This window comes from Diadema antillarum, unplaced genomic scaffold (genome assembly GCF_040938485.1).
Source record: "Diadema antillarum isolate AM-2024a unplaced genomic scaffold, OU_Dant_1.0 seq00000687_RagTag, whole genome shotgun sequence".
NCBI lineage: Eukaryota > Metazoa > Echinodermata > Echinoidea > Diadematoida > Diadematidae > Diadema > Diadema antillarum.
Genome location: NW_027271592.1, coordinates 730,385 through 753,148, shown reverse-complemented (window position 1 = coordinate 753,148; position 22,764 = coordinate 730,385). Strand labels below are relative to the sequence as shown.

Sequence of the window (22,764 nt, the reverse complement as noted above, 5' to 3'; positions counted from 1 at the left end):
TCAGGCACAAACTTACCTTGTATTTCCTTCTTCTTCTTCTTTCCATCTTCTCTAGATATTCAGACATCAGGTTGATGAAAAACAAGCTTCCGTAGACCGTAGCCTGCAGATGGGAAGTCTCTATCTTGCCGAACAAAAGGACTTAGGTAGGTATTGCTGTAATGGCAATCTAAAGTTAGTTTCCATGGCAACCATGCAAGTGAATTCTGAAATTCGTGGAATATGTGATTTAGCCTGGTTCCAGATGAATTAGAAATTTCTAGCAACCAGAGATTTACTCTGTACATGAAAACTTTCTATGATTTTATTTTTAAGCATTTTTCCCCTAGAATTATTATCATGAATATTTTGATTGAAAGAGCATGATTGTTCTCGTCTAGATGCTTTTTTCAGTTTCACTGTATCTCTCGGAATTAGGATTGCATGTTTGATCTTCAGTGAGCTTGGTTGGTCATGCTGCCGCTAAGTAAGCATTAGATGATGCGTTCAAATCCAAGACCTTTTCTTTCTTTTATAATTGGTCTACTGTAAAAGTGGATATTTTCACGCGACTAATTTTTCGTGCTCGGTCGGGTAAGAAGAGTTCCGCGTGTTTTTAATTCCGCAGAATCAAGATGTCAACGACTGGAACATGTGGCAATCAAAAATATTTGTGTGCTTTTATTTCGCGCTAGTTTTTTGTTTGCACGAAATGCACAAAAATTTCAACACCGCGAAAATTTCCACTTTTACAGTATCTGACACCAGCTCAAACATACAACCTGATGTATGGAGAGTATGAACAGGAAAAGAAACATCTGTAAAGGGCACTCTCCAAAATGCAAAATCACTTCTTTCATGATATGTTGTCCCGGTACTGATCAAAGATATGCAAACCTTTACTCAGTCTTCATTGTACAAATCGTCAGATTGCTGGCAAAAGAATGTTAGATGTTACACCAGCAGGAATTCAATATTATCAAATTCATAACCCTCATGTTTGCTGCACAACAAGATCCTTATCTCAAATAACCTTCAACTTTCACCAGGGAGGCATTCATAGCAGGCTTATTCATTTCTGTCATGCTTTTGCAAAAAGGTGAACTTGATTTCTGCGGAGTTTGCCATGGTAAATTGAGTATAAATTGCTGCACCAGGACCGAGGACATACCATGTTCAGTCACCGTGGAAACCACTAAACCTGTTTTTAAAAAAAGAAAGACACCAGTTAGGGTTTGTTGGTACTGTAGTTCCATAGTACTTGCCGAACAGGTGGTCTTAATTTCGTTCCCCCTCTCTTCTGTCACCTCCTGCACGCTGGAAAAATCCTCCAGGAGTGTTAACAGCAACATGTAGTAGCCTTGAAGAGATTTTATTAGCCATGTCTGTGTGCCAATAGTCGCACCTCATCCCGATAGTCTTCAAAACACACTTTTGAAAGATATTCTAAAGATAGTCTTCAAAAGATGCTCAATAGTTGTGTGAAAAGTAGTAGTCTTTGATTCTAAACTCGCTTCTCCGTGCCATTGGCAAGACACAAAGCGATAAGATCGAAAGAGCAGACTAGCCTTTGTTCCAGACTGAGATAACTAGAGCCAGAATTCAAAGCCATGCTTTGAGACCTATAACGTAAGAAAAGAGTGGATGTTCAGAAATGAAATAGAAATGGTCTTAAGTTAGATTGATTATCCCTATCCCCTCTCCCCTTTTGTTCATTTTGCATGCTTTGATTGCAATTTTTCTGACTCAGTAGGGGTTGGAATAAGGAGAGTGCAATGTAGCCGTCTTTTGTTGAATAGCAAGAAAAGAAAGCACAGAACACGGGTGAGACCAAGTTGCTAGTTTCTATATACATGTATGTAATTAGAAGTATCATCAAAATACTTCAGAGTGTATAGATTTCTTGTCATTGTATCATACCCCATCCACCTTTCATCCAATCCTCCTTCCCCCAGACTTGTCAGACACAGCAGCGACAGGGCCAGAGGCTGAGGCACGCACCATCATTGGTAAGCTGAAGGGGCGGGTTACAGACCTCCAGGACAGCTGGAACAAACTCAACATCAAGTCTGAGAACTGGCAACACAAGCTGGATGAAATGTCAACGGTAAGATAAAACAGGAAAAAAAAAGGAAGAAGAAGAAGAATAGGAAATGGATGAAATGTGCTTGGTTTCGATTGTGGTGAACATTGCTTGCATGTTTGCGATGGAAATGGCGTAATGCGACACGCCCCGTGCTGCTGTTTGGTCGTGTTTTGTTTCAATCTGCACATTTGTGACCTTTCCCTACTGCAATCTGAGTGGGCGTGTCAGCGCGCGGGATGAAGGAAACATTAACACAGAACATCTGTCACGTCACGACCCTCTCTGTGCCATGGTTCCACTCTTAGAAGATCTGGCAATGTCATGAAATGCTGGATCATTACTCCACCTGATATGACTGTGGCTTGCCTCAAACTACTGATGTATTGAGTTCTCCTTAACTGGAAAGTGGAGTAGCTTGAACAGGCACTCCACCAAAAGCATTAATAAAACTTAATTTCTCTCTCTCGTAACTCAATCCACACATTTATCCAGAACAAAGAGGGAGTCAATAAACATTTCTGCAATTTGTTTGTTTGTTTTTTTACCAGCAAAACACCTCATATCGAATGTTTTTATTCCGAGATTTGAAAGGAAATTAATGCAAAATTGAATGTAATTCTTCCTGACTTGGCTTCCAACAATAGTCAAATGAAAACTGTCTGCCGATTGGTTGAATGTTTATGCAAACTGCTGTCACTAGCCAATGGGCTCTGCTCTCTGTGATCTGTCTGCAGAAAATGCTAGCCTTGCATCAAGCCATGGACAAGCTGAGTGCTCGTCTCCACGAGGCCGAGGGGACGAGGGCGAGATGGCTGCCCGTGGGTGACCTCATCATCGACAGCCTTCCGCAGCACCTAGCAGAACTCAAGGTGAGTCCAAAAGCCCGGCCCAATTCCTTAACCCGTTGAGTATGAGCTGATTTTGCTACAACATGCATTTCCCATAGACACCTGCCAGAGTATACTCGGGACTTGTCCTCAGTGGGTTAAGGATGCCTTCAACTATTTGTGTACCACATGCACATGCCCAACTTGCCATCTTTACATATTTTGCTCAAACACACAGTTGTGCACAAACCGATTGATATATGGCGATATGCCACAGTACATTGAAAGTGTTACAGCCATACCTTTGTCATAATATTACACCCCAGCAAAGATTGCAATTTTCTCTACAACTTTGCTGTACACCATGAATACTTCCATAAAAAGTTACGTGCTTTTGAAAAACAAAATGGAAAAACAAAATGTTTTTCAAAAGCATTCATGTGGATTTTAAATCTGATTTGTGGTTGATTTTTTTTTTTCATTTTTTTTTTCTTAATTGTCATCAATTGTGTAATCATGCATGGACCAAGTGGAATCATTGAAGTTGGGTCTCCATTATGCATCTTTAAGTTTTTATTCATGTGAAAACGATGTTTTCCTGACGTGGATGGAAAAGAGTGTTGACCTTTTGGATGAGAGGCAAGAGTAGTCAGTTGTTATCAATCCCATTCTTGTCTTTCCTTCCTACAGAGCTTCCAGGAGTACTACAGTCCAGTGCACGACGAGCTGGAGAAGGTGACCCAGATGGCCGGTCACTTCCCCGCCCAGCAGGTCAGCCTCAGCACGGTCAACCAGGGCCGACTGGACGACATCGTCCGCCGCTGGAAGACCCTGCAGATGGCCATCGATGAGCGGGCCCGGCAGCTGAACGAGGCCCTGCGGGACTTTGGCCCTCAGTCACAACACTTCCTCAGAGGTAGGTCCCACAAAGATGGTGCACAAAAAGGAAATGATTAATTTCTATGCCGTGCTAACACAAATATCCCCTCTATGTTGCCATTTGTGTAACACCAGTAGATGACAATTTCAAGGTAGGTGTAAAAGTTTCTGGTCCATAAGATTTTCCACAGTGTCTTTGTCATTATCCACATTTATGGAGCATTGTAAGATCTGAATGGGAGGTAATTGACTTTTGTACATGTAGAGACATGAGGTTCTCAAGCATAAGATGATGTTTCTGTCATTTGTCTGCAAAATAAAGAAGAAGGCCCAAACATTCTTTATTCCTGAGTAAGGGGGACTAACCTGCTTGGTATATCTTAAATCCTCATGTTTCATACCACACACATGGTTTTTAAGAAAGTGTCGATGTGAATCATTTTCGTTTGTTTTGATTTGCGTTCTTTTTTTTCCTCCATTTTTTCAGCATCTGTACAGCATCCATGGGAAAGGGCAGTTGCTGGCAACAAAGTTCCATACTTCATCAAGTAAGCACTACCATGATTTTTTTTTTTTGTATTTGTTCCCCTAATTGTAAATATCTTTCTCTGTTAGGATCTTTGTTCAGAGGGTTTCACCTTCAGGACAATTGTATCAATTTATTGTTTTGTTCCTTTGTTTCATTCCTTCCATAGCACCAAACTAGAGTCTGTTTCCATGAAGCTGAAAGCAGTAGGTTGGTGTGAGTGCAGTTGCCATGGTAGCAGGCAAAGATGCACACAGGAGATTGGCTGTACTTACTTGCTTACAGCTTCACATACTGTAGATGAGGACTTCTTGTGCATTAGGCCTCAAGCCCTGCTGACATGACCAACTAATGTAGATAATCAAAAGGGGAAAAAATTATTTGTTCAGAGACTTGTAAGAAACTATGCAGGAATAAATGCATTTCTATGTCGAGAGACTCCCAAACACTATGCATGAAAAATGGGCAGCTACATTGTAATTTGCTGCTCTCCATTTGCTATTTTAAACTTATTTCAAGTTATCGCCCTCTTCTCCCGACAGCCACGCGACAGAAACGACGCACTGGGACCACCCGCGCATGACCGAACTCTTCCACTCGCTCTCGGACCTCAACGCCGTCAAGTTCTCGGCCTACCGCACCGGCATGAAGCTGAGGAGGCTGCAGAAGGCTCTGTGCTGTGAGTGATGCGATTGTTTGGTTTGCTTTGTTTGTTTTTGTGTTGTTTGTTTGTTTGATTGTTTGGTTGGTTGGTTGGTTGGTTAGTTAGTTGATTGTTTGTTTGTTTATTTGTTTGTTTTTTTAGTTGTCCCTTCACTCAGAGATTGCTGTGTTGTCACTGATTGACAGTGATATGGTCATTGGAATCTGAAATGTCTGTTGTGATGATAAGCTGCCATCTATTATATCTAGTATTTTTGTTGCTGTTTTTTGTTCTTTTCTCCTTTTAAATGCTAATGATATCAAGCGTGAGTGTTACTTGAAAGAAAGCCAAAATTGAAGTTGAATAACAAAAACAACCTTTAGTAATATTTTAATCTACTTTGCTTTGTTCAATGTCTTGATTTTTATAATGATCCACTGCTACTACTCATTGCACATTTTTCATCTTTGATAAGACAATAAGGGAGTAATTTTATTCCATTTAGAAGCTGGTCTGAAAATCAGATCGCTGAAAAGCCTCCCCCTGCAGTGTCCTTTAAAGAAGTTTCAGTGATTATAAAGAACGCTTCTTGCAAATAATCCTTAATTTTTTCAGTGTACCTCCTGAACCTGGCGAGCGCCGAGTCAATCTTCACGCAGCACGAGCTGGTGGGGTCCAACGACCGCACCATGGACGTGACAGAAATCATCACCTGTCTGGCCACCGTCTACGAGACTCTGGCCATGGACCATCCGGGCATGGTCAACGTCCCCCAGTGTGTGGACATGTGCCTCAACTGGCTTCTCAATGTCTATGATACGTGAGTGAAAACAGACATGTTTTTCAAAACATTTTCATGTTTTTGTGAGTATGTGTGTGCCACACATCATTCTGTTAGCCAGTGCTCATGAATCTGTTTTGTGCATGATGTATGTTTGTATGTGTTTATAGTGTGTGTGTGTGTGTGTGTGTATACGATGTACATGTGTTTATGTGTATGTCCAGGCCCATCTCAGCAAATGTAACATTGTTATAGTTTACAATAGGTGTGTGCATTGATTGAAATGTGTTTAGTAGAGTGTTCAAAGTCTTGGTGTAGAAGCAGATACAAAGTTTTCATCATCTTTATAGTTCTCTCATATGATTATTAGCGACATCTCTTAGCTTTTGTTTTTTCCTCCTCATGCAAATGAAGATGCAGTTTTGTTTTGTTTTTGTTCATCCTCATTTTCATCTTCTTCCCATCTTCCCAGGGTGAGGAGTGGGCGGATACGGGTGCTGGCCTTCAAAGTAGGCGTGGTCATGTTGTGCAACGCCCATCTGGAGGACAAATACCGCTTCATCTGCCGCTTTGTGGCCGACAAGAATGGGATGATCGACCAGCGGGGGCTGGGCCTCCTGCTCCACGACTGCGTGCAGATCCCACGGCAGCTTGGCGAGGTGGCCCAGTTCGGTGGCAGCAACATCGAGCCCAGTGTCAGGAGTTGTTTCAACATGGTGGGTGCCTCATGTGAATGCTGTGAACATGTATAGTGACTAGGTTAACCCATTAATGACGAACTGATTGTGCTATAACACTCATTTCCCATAGTCGCCTGCCTGCAAATACTTAGGACTAGTCTTCAACAGGTAAATGATATAGCTAGGGGTTGCAGTACTAGTTTAATATCTGCTGTCAGAGTTTCAAATGGAATGGGATATTAAATTACGTCTTGAAAATGATGACTGGTGAGTTGAAAGTATCACATTCTATTTTATGTCATAAATGTTGTTTGTAGTTTTTATGATTACATTGATTGCTGCCATTTAGCATGGTGTAAATATTTAATATGTTTTTCATTCTTCTGATGAACAAGAAAATATGTTTTTGAAATTTGATGGACTTTTTTTTTTAATTTAGCTTCCTTACTATGTGGAGTCTTTTTGTTGGGTGAGGAGAGGGTGTTAACCCGTTGAGGACGGTTTGATTTTGCTACAACACACATTTCCCATAGACACCTGCCCGAGTATACTCGGGACTCGTCCTCAACGGGTTAAGGTTCAGATATTAGGCCAGTTATTTTCCCTAATATGGTTTATCAAAATTCAAATTGAACCGATTCAATCACACAAAGAAGAGAGTCAAAACATAGACACTTAGTTATGATACTATGATGTGGGGGTACTGTGACGTAGTGGATAAGACTCTTGACTTTCAATCAGAAGACCCAAGTTCTAATCCCGTTCAGTGCTTAAAATGTCCGTGGACAAGATGTTTTTACCCACCATGTCCCTCTTGTCTATAAATGGGTACCCGAAAACACGAGGGTGATAATGATGACAGGGCCCACTGGCAGAGCAGTGTAAACATGGAAGAGGCTACCCTTGATAAAAGAGGACAGTATTATTATCAATATATCTGTCTGTCTCTATGTATATATCTCCCAGACTGGAAGCAAGCCTCTAATCGAGCCATCCCAGTTCCTAGCCTGGATGAAGCTGGAGCCTCAGTCCATGGTGTGGATGCCCGTCCTACATCGGGTGGCCGCCTCAGAGACGGCCAAGCATCAGGCCAAGTGCAACATATGCAAGGAGTGCCCCATCGTGGGCCTCCGCTACCGCTGCCTCAAGTGCTTCAACTTTGACCTCTGCCAGGTGAGGTCAACACACTTTGTGATGATAGTTGTTTTCTTTGTAGTGCTTTTCCATTACTGTAAAACGAGGAATGTTTGCATGACGTGTTTTAATTTCACGAGAGCCAAGATTCGCAAAATTAAAATGCACGTTAAAGTTATTGTCTGCACTATATGCATTAAATGCCAGTGACAATTTGCAAAAATGTCATGTTGCAAAAATATCTTGCTTTGCAGTATGTGGCGCTCAAAGTGTGTTTTTTTCCCCCAAACATGAAAGCGATGCTCTTATTAATGAAAGAAAACTACTGTTCTTAATAGTAGATTGTCTCATCAAGCACCATTTCAGTGCAAAAGTGTGAACAACTGTGTAATTATATAATTCATGGATAGATTCTGCTAAATGTATCGCGGCCATAGTTTCCTATTAAATGTATTGATATCTCCTTAAGATACGTATGTGTATGTGAATCCTTCATAGTTTCATAGTCGCGTAATCTTATGTTAATTGATTGGTCTCTCATGATATATTTTCGCTTTAAATGTTTAACAAAGCACTTTATTAAGAAACAGGTTTTTTCAAGTTTTAGATGAACTAGGGATTTGCGTGTGTGTGTGTGTGTGTGTGTTTTCTCCAATGTGAGTTTATTTTTTGTATATGCTTTTTCAGAGCTGCTTCTTCTCTGGGAGGAAAGCTAAGACGCATAAGTTGTCACATCCAATGCAGGAATACTGCACAACGGTAAGTTGTCCTTCATGTAATTTCTCTTTGATATTCTACTTCACTCTTCCTGCCAGTTCGACCTCTCTTTTATTATTGGTATTGAAGTACTTTCATGTATCAATGCACACCTTTACAACCTATTTCATACAAATGAAACCCTTTGTTTTACCAGTGTGCTACATCATACAAATTGTATCTTGACAATTGTGTGCATGTATACAGTTTAGCAATCACATTTTAGACATGCATATTTTTTTTTCTCCATATATTATTCACTATCTCATTCAATTGTATGAAATCATATAAAATAACAGTTTGCCACAAAATTATCATTCCGTGCGCTCATGCCCTGTGATGAAATGTATGCATATGGAAGATATACCGATCAGCGTCAGAAACATAACAAGACAAATGAGTGTTGCATGTTCGTTTGATTTTGCTTAATGGGCTAATCAAGTTCCTGTAAGACCTTACTGAGTAAAAACCAAGTGACTTCTCAATTTCTATCTCTACAGTCTTTGTAATTTGTTTTCTCTTCTATTCTATCTTCTGGCAGACGACGTCGGGTGAAGACGTGAGGGACTTTGCCAAGGTGGTGCGCAACAAGTTCAAGTCCAAGCGCTACTACCAGAAGCACCCGCGAGTTGGCTACTTGCCTGTCCAGTCAGTACTAGAGGGCGATGACCTTGAATCGTGAGTATTATCATCTGTAGAAAACGTTTACCGTCTATAAAGGGACATGGACTTGGGATTCAAGAGGGCACTGTTGGATGGCTTGATGTTTGCTACCATCTTTGTGATCAACAGTATAAAGCTAATTCACCCGTTCCATACTGAATTCTGAAATCCCCATAGACTTAATACACAGGTCACCAGGTTCACGTATGGAATGGGTTAACTGTCAGTCTATCAAAATAGATTGTGGGCTTGTAATCCATGCACTCTCTTTTGTACAGATTCATAGTCATTCACGATTTCATCTATTAGCATGAGTATGGCACGTCACTGTACATGCATGTTGGGCTGAACCAATCATAGTGACCTTACGTAGATCGAGATGTAGTTTTACAGGTACACTGCAATTTGTGTATGACTGTGTACCTGTTACATGTCTGGGTCCATTCAACAGTGCCCTCTTGAATTCTGTGTCCATGTCTCTTTACAAGTATCTGATGCGTGATTATCAGTTTGTGTAGTATCTATTTTGCATATATTTTCTGTGCCCCATTAACATTTGTACAGGTGTATGACAAGGATCTTCTCGATTGAGTTAAGCGCTTTGATATAAACTATATTTAGACTTGTACATATGCGTAAAGCTTTATTGGATAATACTTCTTGAAGTGTTTGTGCAAAAGTTTATGATGATGTCGTACTTCAGTGAATAAACTTATGTATAATTAGAGATCACCTCTGTTATATGTGATGTGTATTTGGCCTGTATTCCAATCTTTTGATTGTGTGTCTATGATTACCTTACAGGCCCATCACCACACCTCAACACATGGCGAATCAAGACACCCACACAAGATTAGAACTTTATGCAAACAGGTGAGAACCACTGTCCCTCTTCTCTTTCTCCCCCCCCCCCCCCCCCTAGTCTCTTTGTCTTTTTTTTTCTCTCTCTATCTCTTTCTGCCTCTTTCTCTCTTTATGCCTTATTTATGCAACCTCATTAACCCGTTGAGGACGAGTCCCGAGTATACTCGGGCAGGTGTCTATGGGAATTGCGTGTTGTAGCAAAATCAAACCGTCCTCAACGGGTTAAAGGACAAGTCCACCTTCATATACATAAGGATTGAGAGAATGCAGCAATATTAGTAGAACACATCAGTGAAAGTTTGAGGAAAATTGGACAATCCGTTCAAAAGTTACGAATATTTTAAGTATCTGCGCAGTCACTGCTAGAAGAGAAGACTACTACAGTGTATGATGTCACATGCGTACAACTATACAAGGAAAATGAAAAGAGAATTTCCCAAACCTTTACTTTTTGAGTAAAGTGCACATTTCTATGACTTGCTACTGATATATGTTAAGGGTAATATTATTCCCCCTGCCTTCTGAAAGAGAGAAGTCGAGTGTTCTTTTGTTATGCGAGAAAAATGGAAATATGTTGAATTTTCTTTATTCTTTCTTTATATCGTTGTACTCATGTGACATCACAAGCTATAGTAGTCTTTTCATCCAGCCGTGACTGAGCAGAAACTTAAAAAATTCATAACTTTTTAACGGATTGTCCGATTTTGCTCAAACTCTCAGCAATGTGTTCTACTAATATTGCTGCATTCACTCAACCCACATGTGTATGAAGGTGAACTTGTTCTTTAAATTCTTGCTTTCATTGGGTCCAAACTCCATGTCCATCATTGTTTTACTGCCTGAACACTCTATTACATTTTTTGAAATTGTTCGAACTTTTACATTCAAATTTGAGTGATGTCTCCCCAAGTTACAATGTACATCAACCTCCAACACCAAAAACTGGCAACCTGTTATATCATCCCTGTAATTGTATTTAATAGTAAAGAGAGAAATAAACACACAAGTGAAGTTTCATTCAGTGCTTGTGAAATATCAAATTGCTGGTGATGTTATGTATCTCTTCTTTTTTTCATGATTACATCTATTTTGCAGGTTAGCCGAGGTTGAGAGCCAAGGGACGTTAAACTCAGTCCCAGCAGATCTGTGAGTATCTAATACACTTTGTGCCATAATGAAAGTATGACAGCAGTACTGAACTTGGCAAAAGTGTATCTTCTGAGCCTAAATATCCCAATTTAAGTGGTTTCGACAAGTTGTTTTAAAAAAGAACTCCCCAAATACATGTATATGCCACGTACTAGCTACATTAAAACATGTCAGCTTTAAAAAAGAATGGTTTAACCCATTGAGGATGAGTCCCGAGTATACTCGGGCAAGCATCTATGGGAAATGCGTGTTATAGCAAAATCAAACCGTCCTTAACGGGTTAAGGCTTTATAATTATCACCATGAGTTATACGCCATGTAGCATTTATATGTATAGTGTCTTATCAAACAAAAAGAAACAGAATAAATATATCGCTGTGTGTACAACCTTTGTATGATGTCCTCCAATGTACATATCTTGCTAATGTTTGGGACAGTTATGCTGTCAAAGTGTTGTGTTGTTATATTCTGATGGTTTTTTGATGGTGCATTTGTCTCATGGTCCTACTGTTCCATTGTCTTCTGTTTTCCCCCCAGGGATGATGAGCATCAACTTATTGCACATTACTGCCACAGCTTGGGTGGTGATGTATCAACAGTGGTAAGTCTCTTCCCCTATATTCCAGATATCCTGCCTCACTCTGTAACTTTCTATCTATCTATCTATCTATCTATCTATCTCTATCTATATTGTATCTCACAGTCTACCTTTTTACCTATGTATCCATCCATCCATCTATATATCTATCTATCTACATATATATCTATATCTATCTATCTATCCTTTATCTTTCTTTCTATATAATCATCCATCCATATATCTGTATCTATCTATCTGCTATCTGTCTATCTTATCTATCTGTCTATCCAGCGAGCATGATTTTTTATCACTCCATTGGATACTGTAAAAGTGGTTTCTTTCGGGGTGGTTTTATTTTCGCGCTTTTCGCGCTTTGAGGTTGAACCGCGAATTCAACATCACGCGAAAACATGTTTTGAACTCGCCACTTGTTACAACGCTATTGCGCACATGCACACACGAAGATTCCGCGCATTGAGTGTATTGATGGTCAACACACACACAGCGATACCGCGCAATGTAGGTACAAGCATGTTGTAAAGTACTCGAGAGACAGGATTTCAGTTAAGCCTGCCTTTGATTCTAATTTCTATCTAATAAATAAAAGAATAATTGGATTATAGTTTGGATTTTCATGTGCAAAATAAAACAGTTTTTGCCGACTGTGAATTCACAAATTTTGCCGACCGCGAATTTAAACACACGCGAAAAAGTCGGCACCGATGGAAACCGTGAAAGTATCTGTATGCGAAAGAAACCACTTTTTCAGTATGTATGTAGGACTTGTAATACTGTGTTTTTCATAAGTTTGGAAGAAAAAAAATAAGTGATAAAAGTTTTATTTGTGACTTTTGCACCTTCTTTAATAACCAACAGCCTAACAGTCCTGCCCAAATAGTAGTCTCCATCGACGCAGAGCACAGACCCGACCTGGAGACGCAGATATCAGAACTGGAAGATGAGAACAGGTAAAGAACACAATTTTTGGGAGTAAAATATGTATTTTGAGAAAAACAAATTAGGATGAGATAACTTCCTGCACACTATATATGAGCATCCAAAGGAATTCTGTGTACAGTTCATATGATGTTGAATGAGTTCATTATTCTCGCCTTCCCAAGTTATCTGCAACCTTTGAGGACTGCCTAACAAATACTCCTGTCGTGTTTGACGAAGTTTTCTCAAAATTGATAATGAAATGCAACTGAATGATGATGATTTTATTATGCTAAGCAAGTTATCTGTACATATTCTATTAGATGTAGGATTCATGGTATTACGTTGATGGCTTGAAAGAATGAAATAGTTTTCTCATGATTATGATACAGATCTAGAGGTTTAGGATATTCTTACTTCACAACAGAGTATTGGTGACCAGTGTAACCATCTTCTGTTGTATCAATATAATTTTGACAAGATTGATCCAGTAGATCCACAGTTTGAATTCTCCTGTACCTCAGTACTCTTGTTCAACTCTACAGCAACAAAAGTAGGAATGATAAATGTGACCATGTGTGCAAGTCTCAGACGTTGTTTGCTGTGTCTCATCCTGTGCACGTCTGCTCCTACAGGACGCTACTCTCCGAGCTCGAAACACTCAAGGTGCTGAGGACGGAAGACGTGAAGCGAGCCGCCGAGCTGGCCGCGTCGTCCGGCGACGAGAGATCGACAGGCCGGTCGCCGGGGCGGGACGCAGAGCTGATGGCCGAGGCCAAGCTCCTGCGCCAGCATAAGGGGCGGTTGGAGGCCAGGATGCAGATCCTGGAGGATCACAACAGGCAACTGGAGGCTCAGCTACAGAGGCTGAGACAACTCTTAGAACAGGTGGGGATAGATAGATAGACAGATAGATAGATAGATAGATAGATAGATAGATAGATAGATAGATAGATAGATAGATAATTTAAATAGATAGATAGATGGATAGATAGATAGATAGATGGATGGATAGGTAGATAGATAGATAGATAGATAGATAGATAGATAATTTAAATAGATAGATAGATGGATGGATAGGTAGATAGATAGATAGATAGATAGATAGATAGATAGATAGATAGATAGATAGATAGATAGATAGATAGATAGATAGATAGATAGATAGATAGATAGATAGATAGATTAGATAGATAGATAGATAGGTAGATAGATAGATAGATAGATAGATGGATATATAGATAGATAGGTATAGATAGATAGATGGATATATAGGTAGATAGATAGATAGATAGATAGATGGATAGATAGATAGATAGATAGATAGATGGATAGATAGGTAGATAGATAGATAGATGGATAGATAGGTAGATAGATAGATAGATAGATAGATAGATAGATGTGATAGATAGATAGATAGATAGAGAAAGAGAGAAAGAGAGACAGCTAGAGGCACAGCTTCAGATGCTAAGGCAACTCTTAGAGCAGGTGGGGAAGGGAAAAAGAGACAGACAAACAGACATACAGATAGACAGACAGAAATAGAGACATTCAGAGAGACATTTGAAAACCTGCACACAAATGATTTTTTTTATTACGGCAGTGGGCCAATATTAGAAAGTCCTATATACAGGAACTACTCCCATGTTAAAAAAGGGCATTATGAAATCAAGATTTCAAAAAAATTTTGTTCTTTTGGGATAAACATACATGTAGATATAATAAAACCGTTTTTGAAGGACGAGGGGGGAGATGGGGTGAGCACTGCACAACCATTGGTCAAATTCAAAGTATGATCAGGGTGAGGCATAATCTTTTGCTTGTGTGAGCAAACATGAACTAAAATGTCCTGTGTAGGTGAGCCATGCTTTGGACAATTGGATTTGACAGTCTTTGTCACATTCAGTCATTTCCTTTTTTTTAATGCTCACCATTCAAGTAATCATCCTAGGTCATAGTAATCACACTAGTCCATGAAAATCCCAAGATAAAGTGGGATGTGGATCGCAATGCTTAGCCCACTTGAAATATTAGCTAGATTTTTATGCCCTCATACTATATAACATATGCTTCTCACGTAAACCTGTTAGGCTCTATTTGTGCTCTATTTCGCATGACATGTGACGGTATGTATCTCTTTCTAACATATGTTTTCCTCTTGACAAATTCTGCTTGGTGTATCAGCCTCAAGACAAGAGTGTCTCACAAGTCTCCTCATCAAAGACCACGCCCGCCGTCTCCCCAACATCTTCCATCAGCTCCTCCTCGAGAGCCAGGAGATTGCAGCATCCGGTCGCCATGGAAACCAGGACCAACGGTGGAACCAGCGACTACGACAGTGACATGGCGGGTGAGCTGTCCACTTTTATCAAGTGTACTGTGTGTAGATGGTTTGAATGGAAGCTTTGGAGCTAAGAAGTTTGGGTATCATTAAAGCAAGAGTGAGGATTGAATGTGTTAACAAATTTGAGGGAAAGAAGACCTAGAGTGGGATACCAAAATCAGTAAGAGCCACGCCCATGTGGGGTTATCAACATAGTCTCTTTGCCAACTGTTTATATACATATATATGTTAAGCCATTGCATATTTGAAGCTGGTAAGCCCTATATGAAGTCTTTGGAGATCTTGGAATTTTGTTTAGAAAGGGTTAATTGAAATATGAGTAGCGCTGTTTGCATCGTATGAGATCACTACCGCGACTTCTGATTGGCGCCTTGCATTGAAAACGCTGTGTTCTCTGTTTGCTTACAGGAGATGAGCACGGAAACCACAACCCGCACTCCCCCCACACCCCGCCCCACCTCAAGGACGACCCCAGGGACCAGGCCAACGGTAGAGACCTCCACCTCCACCACCACCATCACCACCAACACCACCACCACCAGGGCGGGGCAGCCAATGGGGTGCAGAAGGGGCGGGTGGATCTCGACAAGGTCATCCAGGAACTCAACAACTTCCCAGATGGCAAGACAGGCAATGGTGAGTGTCTGATGCATTTATGAGGATAATAATTATGATATATTAACCTGTTGAGGACGAATCCCGAGTATACCTGGGCAGGGGTCCATGGGAAATGCGTGTTGTGCCAAAGTCAGTCCATCCTCAATGTGTTAATGAGATTAAAGCACAGGACCTATGTTCATATATTTTTCCGCACCCTAAGAGCTCCAGACAAGCTTAAACAGTAGTAAGATAACAGTTTTGAAAGAGATGTGTTCTGAGTCTTTCAGTTGACTAATCCACATTCCACAATGCTCCTTTGATGGGTAAGTTTTCATCTTCTGTACAACTCTTAAACCCTTGATATAGCCTGGATCTGTGAGTTATTCATCCATCTCCATCTTTAAACTAGAAAACAAAGGGGGAAAATCTGATAAAATTAGCTTAAAGATGGGGTGGGGAGACAGATGGGCCTATAAAGTATTCCCACCTGCCGTGATAAAGAGAATGATTTTGTTCCTCTAAACCCTTAACGCACTTGACTTTGGTGAATTCTATGTCAGATCTTTGGATGTTACAGTCTGTCATAGTGAATGGGTTAAATGCATCTATCCATTTCCTGTCTCCTCTCTCTCTCTCTCTCACTGCTCTCAGCAGCCAACCAGAACAGCGTCGGAAGCCTGCTGCACATGGCCGACAACATCGGCAAGGCGGTGGGCACTCTCGTCACCGTAATGACGGACGAGGAGCAGAGCGACAAGGACAGCGAGACGTAGCCGATCCGCAGCCAACAACGATATCGTCTCCTTCCCGATACATAACGACAGACGGTGAACTCAGCCAATAAGGGGTCTTCCAACACAACAGTTTGAAAAATTACAAAGAGTAACAGTATAAAAGACATAGGTTTAGGGTACGAATTCATGTTTAATGAACAATTATCTCTAGTGGTGTAAATGAATGACTGCTGAAGCGGTCTGGGCAATGTTTATATTCCCTCATACCCGCCAAATGTGTAAATATGATACTTTTTTGGTGTGTTGGCATTAGCGATACAAAGTAATGACAAGTTTGGAATGATGAAGTTTTATATATTTTTTGTTTTTGTTATGTTTTGTTCATATATGAGTATGTGACAAGACAAGGATTGCCTCACCTCAGCCTGAAGGGGATGATCGTCAATATTATCAATCGCACTTCAGTAATACCTTGTTGCGATGTTAAACCAAAAACTGATGTTGTAGGTGCAGATAATTCAAGTTGTGTCGTCAGCAAAAGTAAATTTATGCATTGTGGAGCAAATCTGAAGTGTTGCAAGTGCATAAAACTGACTCGAGTACCCTCACACACAAAGTGCTGAAATAGCAAGCTTGAGGCCTAACTTTCCGATTTTTATGCTGGGTGCGTTCCTACCTTTGTATTAATTGGTTTATTTCAGGTCCTGTCTGTGATGTTGGATATGAGACACATGAAAAGTGAACCTTGTATCCCTTTCTTTAACTCTTTGCTGCAAACGAACATGTTTCATAACAGGTAAACTTTGTTCTTACCAGTCTGCTTTGTGTATGCTGAGTTGGATTTTTGAAATTCAGTGATTTTTTTCTTTTATATGACGTGAAAAAAAAGCCTAGGACCAAACTGCTAATTGTGTAATGTTTAGCAAAACTGCGCTGGGGTAATGACACAGTTTTCTCATTTGGTTTATAAAGTTTTGTCAATTTTCGACCCATTTTTTTTTAAAGACATTATTTCTTTTGCTTATAAAAGTGCTTGCTCGCTTTACAGCAGCATATCATGGTGCTAAAATCTTATTTTGTGTGCAGGAAAATAAAGACTTGCAATGTTGTGCTGCCGAGACCATCGTCAATTGCATTCATGCTTCCATGTGTACTGTCTATGACCATTACTGTAGAGCTAACTGTCTTTTGAAGTGATTGTTTCGTCACTCTTAGTGGGGAATCTGTAAGAATTTAATCCAGTAGGCAATATTTGGGGATGCTCTTGACAGAACAAAAGTAATTGAGAAAATGTTTGTTCCATTTGAACCGCAGTTTGTCAACAGAAATGCTTACGCTCCTGTAGATGTATTTGAAATGTTAAGTTATGTCATATATGGTGAGGGATTCTGTTACACCATTCTCACTACTACAAAGTTCTTTTGATGACCCTGACAGAAGAAATATATTCAAAATTTTAAAAGCTTATCCTGTAGAAGTTATGTCACACTGATTTTCTGATATGTCTCTTTAATATCTGACTGTGCAAATTTTGGTATATTTAGCTATGGCTGTGTACTAATTTCCAACCAAACTATAAGAGTATCCAAACAAACTATAAGACTATCCAAACATGATTTTTCTTTCTCTCTTTTTTTTTTTGTAATTTAGTAGGCATACATGATAGTGTGGAAAAAGACGATCGATAGATGTAACGAGACTGAACATAGTGCAACTCAGCTTTAACAAAGTTACAATACCATACAAAACAATTAATGCTGATGCTCTCTTCCCATAGGGTTAAGCCCTTGCCTCCAAAAGCTTGTTGAGTTGTGCGCAAAGTCTATTAGGATTTTCAGGACTTAGTTGGGAGTGGGGTAAACTGTCATCTTCTATCATCTGGAAGTGTGTGAGACACGTCTGGTGTGCTGTGTATAAATTGTGAATAATCCTCCTTTTGGTGAGTTTGATATTTTATGCAATGTGCTACTTGAATATAGCTTTTCTGGGTTCTGTGGACAATGAGATTTTCATTTTTTTAAATCAGTTATCATGGTGTTGAGGCATGGGGAATATCTATGAAGTGCACTTCTCTTTATCTCAATGATTGTCACAGTAAACACTTTGAGCGTTGGTCACAAAAAAAACTCTAATACCTTGCAACATGTAGCACTCCTATGTTAGCGATGTTATACTGAATTCGTGAAGCTCTCAATGTGTCCAAATGGGTATGGCATTCACAAGTCTATGATTATAATGTTTCAGATTGCGAATATGGATTGGTTTGTTTAATTCATGTTATCTTCAAGTGGAAGGTGGTCTATTTCTTTGATCTGTTGTCCTTTTTTTTTTTCAAACAAAATGTTTGATTTGATAAATCCCATTCCTATCTTGTCTGTCCTTCCACACAATAAAAGGTACCTCTATGAAACTGATGTAAGGCAGTGTATGTGATTACTGAAGGTGTACTTAGGAACTGCGCTGACTTTTATGACTACAAATCGATATCAACATTCCTAGTCTGTTTTGCTGTAGAAACATTATGGTGATTTAATGTTCATTGGCTCATTTAAAGGGTCTTGAAACTGGTACATAAATTAATGCCGTGGAAACTTGTGAATCTCAGAAGCAATTGACCTCCAGCTACTTAAAACATGATGAAAAGTTGAGAACGTGTGTGGTACTTGACTCTGTCCATTTCAATTAATTTCACAGCTTCTACTTAAGATTTGAGTTTGGAAAAAAAGATATATATAGCTGTAACACCAGATGAAGTATTCAACTTGTGCATTTTACATCACAAAGAGTTTGCCAAACTTATGTTTGATGTTGGTATTGGCCTGTATATGCAGTCATTTGGATTGTTTATCAGTAAAGAGGAACTCTGAACCTTTTTTTTCCAACTGAAGAATGGCAAAAGTTCAAAGAAATACCAAATCTTCCAGACCCGAGGGTGTTGCCTACTTATACATTGCATATTTATTTCTCCCAATCAAGTAGCCAGATTGATCAAACATTTAAGGGATGATCAGGTGTAGAATATTGGTAGTATTTTGGGCTTTGAAAGAAAACCTAGCCTAGCAAAACTGTGCTATATTTAGTAATTTTGTATCAATTTTGTAACATCATGAGGAGAAAAAAAGAGGAATCTTTGTGGTGATGGTAATTGATCATATCACCATGTGACTATTTCAGAGGATTTTATCTGAGGTTCTTGAAATCATTGTAAATATGCATTGTGTTATTGCTATGTGATGACTACAACTACGTCAAACATGCAAGTAAGTGTATTTAAATCTTGAGTAATTACATTTCATTTTCACCTGCTATACGTGAAAATCATCCGTTTTTTGTACTAGGTATCATTTTATATTCTTGTTCAGTATAGTACCAACATATTTTTGTCTCTTTTCTCTCTTTTTTTCCAGAATTGTAGTAATATACCATATGATTGAAGGGAGGTTATTCTGCAGAAGACATGGGTTTTGAGTACAAAATGGCGTTTGCAGTCTTCACTGTTTTTTATGTTTGTGCAGTTGAACCGGGGACAAGTGACGCTGTGTGTTGAAGGTTTGATTTCATCCATAGCGCAGTACACTCTGGCAGATAGCTGCTGTAAGTTTAAAAAATATATATATATATTACTGACAACAAAAGTTGTGAACTCTGCCTCTTCATTGATATGTTTCTGTAGAAGAGATTTCATGTCTTGACATCTGTTCTGTTATGATGTGTATCTGTAGAACATTCTTGTACTCTACCCCTCACATTATACTTTGGTTATTTTTTTTTTTCTGTCATCATGTGTCATTATTTTGTCATGTTCATGATATATTGTTATTATTATTATTAAATTAATCATATGCAATATGAGAAAAAGATGTACCTGTGACTTTCTTGGGGTCGATATTGTTGTGCTGAAAGATGCAAAGAGGTACTGATGAAATTTGGAGGAAACATTGCCAGACCCCAGTCTTGCAGTAGTTTCCAACAAATTTCATCAGTACATGGTTTATTGCATATCCTCCCTCCAAATGGAGATATCATTGTAATGTAGTGGAAGCTACCTGCAAACATGGCGCCCATGAATGGGAATTTTGGAGGCCATAAAACTCGTTACCATGACAACCGTAGGTGGAGTGACGTGAGTTGATTTGTAATGTTTCCATCTAATGCCTAGCAGTTCTGTCAGTCATGGGTTCTTCAAATAATTTAGTCTTCCCAAGATTCTCCAAAGTCCTGCTGGAGTGGAATAAAACCAAACAGATATATACATTTTTTTTCCAATTTCAATGTGAAAAGTCTTCCCACCAGTGTTTGCTTCCATCCCATTGTTAACCCGTTGAGGACGAGTTGCGAGTATACTCGGGCAGGTGTCTATGGGAAATGGGTGCTGTAGCAAAATCAAATCATCTTCAACGGGTTGAAGTTTGGTAACAGTGGATCACTGTCCCAGTATTTACAGGCAAGTAGATACCACTTTAATAGCATATCTGTGAAACGACAACAAATAGTTGGTACTTTCACACTCAAACACTGGATTGTCAGGTATATTTCAGGCCGTTTCCAGAGGACATTTTTACCAAATGAACATTTTTTTTTTTTTTTTGGTTAGGAAAACTCCAGTAGATTGTTTTTTTACTGTTATGAGAGGATGGCAAGCGGTGAGAAATACAAAAAGATGTATATCAAGATTTTTAGCTCACCTGAGCCAAAGGCTCAAGTGAGCTATTGCGATCGCCCTTCGTCCGGCGTCCGTCGTCCGTCGTCCGTCGTCCGTCGTCCGTCGTCCGTCGTCTGTCGTGCGTCGTGCGTAAACTTTTTACATTTTCATCTTCTTCTTGAAAACCCCAAGACCGATTTTCATCAAACTTGGCAGGTAGCATCCCTAGGGGGTTAGGAACTCAATTTGTTAAAATGGGCACCATGCCCCACCCAGGGGGCCCCCAGGGGGGCCCAAACCCCCCAAAATTAAGGAATCTGTAAAAATCTTCTTCTCTAGAACCAGAAGTGATAGAGCTAAGTTAATACTATGAGTTAGTACATTGATGACTGTAGTTTCAAGTTTGTTCATGGCAGAATCAGGGGTGCCCCCCTTGGGACCCAGGGGAGGGGGGTGGGGAAGGGTTCTAATGGGGCCTAAATTGTACATTTTCATCTTCTTCTTGAGAACCCCATGACCCATTTTCACCAAACTTGGCAGGTAGCATCCCTAGGGGGTTAGGAACTCAATTTGTTAAAATGGACACCATGCCCCACCCAGGGGGCCCTCAGGGGGCCCAAGCCCCCCAAAATTAAGGATTCTGCAAAAATCTTCTTCTCTAGAACCAGAAGTGATAGTGCTTAGTTAATACTATGAGTTAGTACATTGATGACTGTAGTTTCAAGTTTGTTCATGGCAGAATCAGGGGTGCCCCCCTTGGGACCCAGGGGAGGGGGGTGGGGAAGGGTTCTAATGGGGCCTAAATTGTACATTTTCATCTTCTTCTTGAGAACCCCATGACCCATTTTCACCAAACTTGGCAGGTAGCATCCCTAGGGGGTTAGGAACTCAATTTCTTAAAATGGGCACCATGCCCCACCCAGGGGGCCCTCAGGGGGCCCAAGCCCCCCAAAATTAAGGATTCTGCAAAAATCTTCTTCTCTAGAACCAGAAGTGATAGTGCTTAGTTAATACTATGAGTTAGTACATTGATGACTGTAGTTTCAAGTTTGTTCATGGCAGAATCAGGGGTGCCCCCCTTGGGACCCAGGGGAGGGGGTGAGGAGGGGTCCTAATGGGGCCTAAATTGTACATTTTTATCGTCTTCTTGAGAACCCCATGACCCATTTTCACCAAACTTGGCAGGTAGCATCCCTAGGGGGTTAGGATCTCAATTTGTTAAAATGGGCACCATGCCCCACCCAGGGGGCCCCCAGGGGTCCCAAACCCCCCAAATGAAGGAATCTTTATAAATCTTCTCTAGAATCAGAAGTTATAGAGCTGAGATAATACTATGAGTGAGTACATTAATGACTGTAGTTTCAAGTTTGTTCATAGGAGATCCAGGGGTGCCCCTCTTGGGTAGGGGGGGGGGGGGGTTGGTTGGAAGGGTCCAAATGGGGGCCTGAATTGTACATTTTCATCTTCTTCCTGAAAACCTCATGATGGATTTTTGTCAAACTTGGCAGGTAGCATCCCTAGGGGGTCAGGATCTCAATTTATCAAAATGGGCACCATGCCCCACCCAGAGGGCCCCAGGGGGCCCCAATCCCCCCAAATTAAGGAATCTTAAAAAAAAAATTGGGCCTTTATTGTACATTTTTATCTTCTACTTGAGAATGCCTGGTCAAATTTTGGTAGAGCTGTGAATAATTTAGGTTAGTGACTGCGTGAAAGGTGAACTTGCGATACTCAGGTGAGCGCTAGACCCGCGGGTCTCTTGTTTAGTGTAGTAGTTTAGAAATACAGTGCAAATCTAATAAACTGCTAAGGTAGCAAATTTGGTACTGTGGAGAGAAAAAGAGATAGAGATATAGAATGTATACAATGAAAGAATACACTGTATATATTTGAATATACTATATGCAGATAACTATATACATGTATATATATATATATATATATATATATATATATATATA

The 22,764-nt window shown here is 40.0% G+C and overlaps 1 protein-coding gene across 1 annotated transcript in view; it reads left to right on the top strand.

The window, feature by feature from the left end:
* Window positions 1–17,747, top strand: part of LOC139737247 (dystrophin-like) — a 466,340-nt gene extending 448,593 nt beyond the window's left edge. The window contains exons 55-73 of the mRNA XM_071647923.1: window positions 56–146; window positions 1,935–2,086; window positions 2,800–2,934; window positions 3,583–3,808; window positions 4,259–4,319; window positions 4,840–4,976; window positions 5,556–5,760; window positions 6,194–6,437; window positions 7,368–7,574; window positions 8,223–8,294; window positions 8,833–8,969; window positions 9,759–9,827; window positions 10,914–10,964; window positions 11,505–11,568; window positions 12,424–12,515; window positions 13,119–13,371; window positions 14,668–14,833; window positions 15,236–15,463; window positions 16,082–17,747. Of these exons, the coding sequence (XP_071504024.1) occupies window positions 56–146; window positions 1,935–2,086; window positions 2,800–2,934; window positions 3,583–3,808; window positions 4,259–4,319; window positions 4,840–4,976; window positions 5,556–5,760; window positions 6,194–6,437; window positions 7,368–7,574; window positions 8,223–8,294; window positions 8,833–8,969; window positions 9,759–9,827; window positions 10,914–10,964; window positions 11,505–11,568; window positions 12,424–12,515; window positions 13,119–13,371; window positions 14,668–14,833; window positions 15,236–15,463; window positions 16,082–16,200 (2,709 nt within the window). The 3' untranslated portion in view covers window positions 16,201–17,747. The remainder of the gene's footprint in view (window positions 1–55; window positions 147–1,934; window positions 2,087–2,799; window positions 2,935–3,582; window positions 3,809–4,258; window positions 4,320–4,839; window positions 4,977–5,555; window positions 5,761–6,193; window positions 6,438–7,367; window positions 7,575–8,222; window positions 8,295–8,832; window positions 8,970–9,758; window positions 9,828–10,913; window positions 10,965–11,504; window positions 11,569–12,423; window positions 12,516–13,118; window positions 13,372–14,667; window positions 14,834–15,235; window positions 15,464–16,081) is intronic.
* Window positions 17,748–22,764: the final 5,017 nt, after the last annotated feature.